The following is a 3,471-nucleotide window of genomic DNA, read 5'->3' as shown; positions in this document are numbered from 1 at the left end:
CCATCCATCCACCCATCCATCCACCCACCCATCCATCCATCCATCCATCCATCCACCCATCCATCCATCCATCCATCCATCCATCCATCCATCCATCCATCCATCCCATCCCATCCCATCCCATCCCATCCCATCCCATCCCATTCTGTCATGTATCAGTGTCATCATGCTGGTTTACCTTGTTGTACATCTTCTCCCAGCTCTCTGAGCAGCTCCTCTCTGGCCTCATTCTTCTGGTGTTTGTGTCCGTTGTAGTGCTCCAGGGCCTTCTGTGGATTGTTGAACAAGGCAACACACAGACTACAGTACTTGTTGGGGTCTTTAAGGTCGACGTCTGTGCCACAGGAAGCTGAAGGAAACGGGGGTGTTGAGGTGGGTGTTGGATCCAGGTGAAGCTCCACGTTTTCCTCTTGGACTAATTTCGGCACAAGGTTTTCATGAGCCTGAACTATTGAGTGCTTGGCTGTAAAGTTATTAGGAAATGATGAAATTCTGGTTAGTTTTGAGTTTTTAATCCTTCAGTAAACTGAATTAACATGTGAAAAACATTTATTTAATGGTGAAAACTCCAGACTTCTTTTCTCAAGCAGCACTTGCCTGAAGGTTGAAGAGTTTGTTTACGAAGATTTTTCGCATGGACTTTGCCTTGATAGTGCGATTTTGCCACTATGCTGGAACTAAACACCATGTTGCACAGCTTGCAGAAACGATTTTTATCACTGGGCATGGCACGCTGCAAAAAAACAACTATATTTTGGCAAGTCGTAAAACAGCACAATCACTCCTGCACAAAATAAACTGAACACGAAGAGTAAAGTTACACTGATGTAAGTCTGACCACATTCTAGCTTTTAATCACAGATGTGCATCTTTTGTGTTTAAGGAATTAATACAATCAAGTTTATACGTCTTATAATAATACACAACATTTAAGTGCTCATTTCTTATATTTAAATAAAAAATACTGTACCCAAAGCAAACAAATACTAACTTTGGCTCCTGTGGTCTTCTCTGCTCTTGCAGCTTCAAGGAAAACTTGGACTTTCTGAGCATGTTTTTTCCCCTTCGGTGCGAGAACACAAGGGATTATTAGACTCAAACCTTGTTGGGTCAAGAAAACGGTCTCAGTGTTTACGTCTGCTTACCTCATAGTGAGTCGCTCGGTGGGATTCAAGCTTCAGCTGGGTGGAGCACACGTGGCAGTAAGTGTCCGTGAGGAAAGCCTTCAGGAACTCCTCGTCACTCTGTTCTCCTGAGTGACAAAATGGCATTTTTTTAAAATTTATTTAAGAAAGATTATGACAAAATAACAGTGAATGGCATTTTTGATTTACTCTACGATGGAAACAATATAAAAACTCCAAGCACATTTAGCTTCTTACCAAAACGCTTAAACAGAGTGAAACCTTGAACCACCTTGTTGCTCAGAGCCTGTCCATCTGGTCATTAGTTTGTTAAATCAAAGCAGGAAGTTAAAAGCCGAACAACACAATTTTCTTAGTTTGTAAGGTCTTTTGTCGAACACGGAAAACCTTATTTTTAATTTTATATTCCCACATAAGGTGGGAAACAGCTTCTTCGAAACTAACATCCAAAAATCTTACTTTATTCATAGATTAGTGTATAAATCCACTCAGTCCCATTTCATATATCTGATACAGAAACAATAAAGATGGCAATAAAGTTGTTTTTAGTTTTGATCTTGTTAATTTAATTAAATTCTGGGAAAAATGTACTATAGCAATACATTAACTAGAACAGTATGCAGAGCACCAGTACACACAACTAGAAATTATTATAGGAAACTTGAGATTTTAGTTTATGGTCTTAATTCTGGTTATTGAAGGCCTGACCCATACGTTTGCTGCTGATAGTTGTCTGGTTAATTTTGAGAACATGAAGCGGGTGAGCCCAGTTTGATTTCTAGATGAGCATTGATCAGTTTTCACTTTTGAAAAGCTCAGATCTGCTAATTTCTCTACAAGAACAACAATAAGTAGCATGATAAAAAAATCCCCCTTTCTCTTAATTTGTAGTTGAATTGAAAATATGTGCATTCATCACTAATGTGCTTCCTGGCTTTATTTTTACACACCTTACAGATATTACAAGTTATAAACTTTGAGGCCATAAAAATGTCCAACACTTGCTGCTAGTAATTCAAATTTCTGCTTACATTGCTTTCATGAATTAAAAACATTTAAATAACAATAATAATGGTTTTTGATTTTCAAGCTGAAAATCAGCCTTTTTCAGTCGCCGGCCGACTGATTGTTGCATCTTTAATCATTTTAGTTCACCATATTATCCTGTTCTCATGAAGAACTTGTGCCAAAAATAAACAAAAACTAAATGAAACACAATTACCTAAAATAAAAATAAAGCTGAAAAAAAAAAGTTAATTTAAGAAAATCAGTTTGGTTTTCAAAACTGAGTTTGTATTTATGATCTTTGGAGACAATATATAGCTCCTAAAACATATTGTAGTATTTCAACATCCATGTCCTGTACATGCATTTATCTGGTAGTTTGTAAACTAATGAAATATTTGCTTATTCTTTTGATCTCTGAATCTATAAAAATGAAGTTTTTAAACTGCTTTTAAAATATGGCTGACAAACAGGAATTTATAACCATGGATTTTTACAAAAGTTGAAATTTGACAAATAGTTTTATAATAATAACAAGGTCATGAAAATCAACAAAATCTAGAACTGCCCAAAACAAGTATGTTCTCTAACATTAAAAGATTTACTCTCCAAATGACAGCTGCCAGTTAACACTGGGAAAATACTGTGTTCCAGAATGATTAAAAGCTTTTATTCACATTTTAAGTGGCTGTTTTTCTTACTAGGTTGTTTAGAGGTCACTTTTTGAGATGTGGATCTTCACCTTACCAAGAATATTTATTACATTTTGCCATAAGCAAGTTTGCTTCTCTTTTAGCTTGTTAAGCAGCTTGTTATTTATAATCTGTTTCGATCAAACAAACCTTATTTTAGACAGTTTAAACACACATTTTCTGTAAGCTTTTATTTGGTTGATTTTGTTGGGGCCCTACTTCGCAAAACCTTGATCACAAATCAGACACGAAAGACGGTCCCATCTTTAATCAAACATTGACAGCAGCTGTTAGCATAATTAGCCAAGAAGCTAACTAGCTCGACCAGCTAGTTAGCCAGTTAGCTAAAACGCTAACGCTGCCTCGAATTTTTACATTCCAGTCACAACTCACCTTTAAACAGGGTGCTATCAATTTTACTGTTTATTACTTTATCAGCACCTACGACAGAGGAAGTATTAGGGGAGCCACTAACGCTGCTATGAGAGTCTGACCCAGCAGTTAGCAGAGTACAGACATTAAAATCCTCCATGTTTTTTTTTATTCTGGAGCATGCGCAGTTACGTCAGTATGTGTGTGCACAGTTGTGATACGTAGTGTGTCTGAGTGTGTGTACTGTCTGTGACTAT

The 3,471-nt window shown here is 36.8% G+C and overlaps 1 protein-coding gene across 1 annotated transcript; it reads right to left on the bottom strand.

Moving 5' to 3' along the window:
- Positions 1-178: 178 nt before the first annotated feature.
- Positions 179-3,383, bottom strand: LOC119429741 (zinc finger matrin-type protein 4; the record flags this gene model as incomplete). Its single annotated transcript, XM_037697308.1, has 5 exons — positions 3,236-3,383; positions 1,146-1,252; positions 992-1,063; positions 598-733; positions 179-463 (listed from the first exon to the last, which is right to left on the bottom strand). Coding segments are annotated over exons 1-5 (739 nt in total), but the record flags the coding sequence as incomplete, so codon positions are not given.
- Positions 3,384-3,471: the final 88 nt, after the last annotated feature.

The sequence above is a fragment of the Nematolebias whitei genome, unplaced genomic scaffold (genome assembly GCF_014905685.2).
Source record: "Nematolebias whitei isolate Nwh7 unplaced genomic scaffold, NemWhi1 Nwh_scaf_6542, whole genome shotgun sequence".
Taxonomy (NCBI): domain Eukaryota; kingdom Metazoa; phylum Chordata; class Actinopteri; order Cyprinodontiformes; family Rivulidae; genus Nematolebias; species Nematolebias whitei.
The sequence above is the reverse complement of the archived record's forward strand: the minus strand, read 5'-3'. Positions and strand labels throughout refer to the sequence as shown.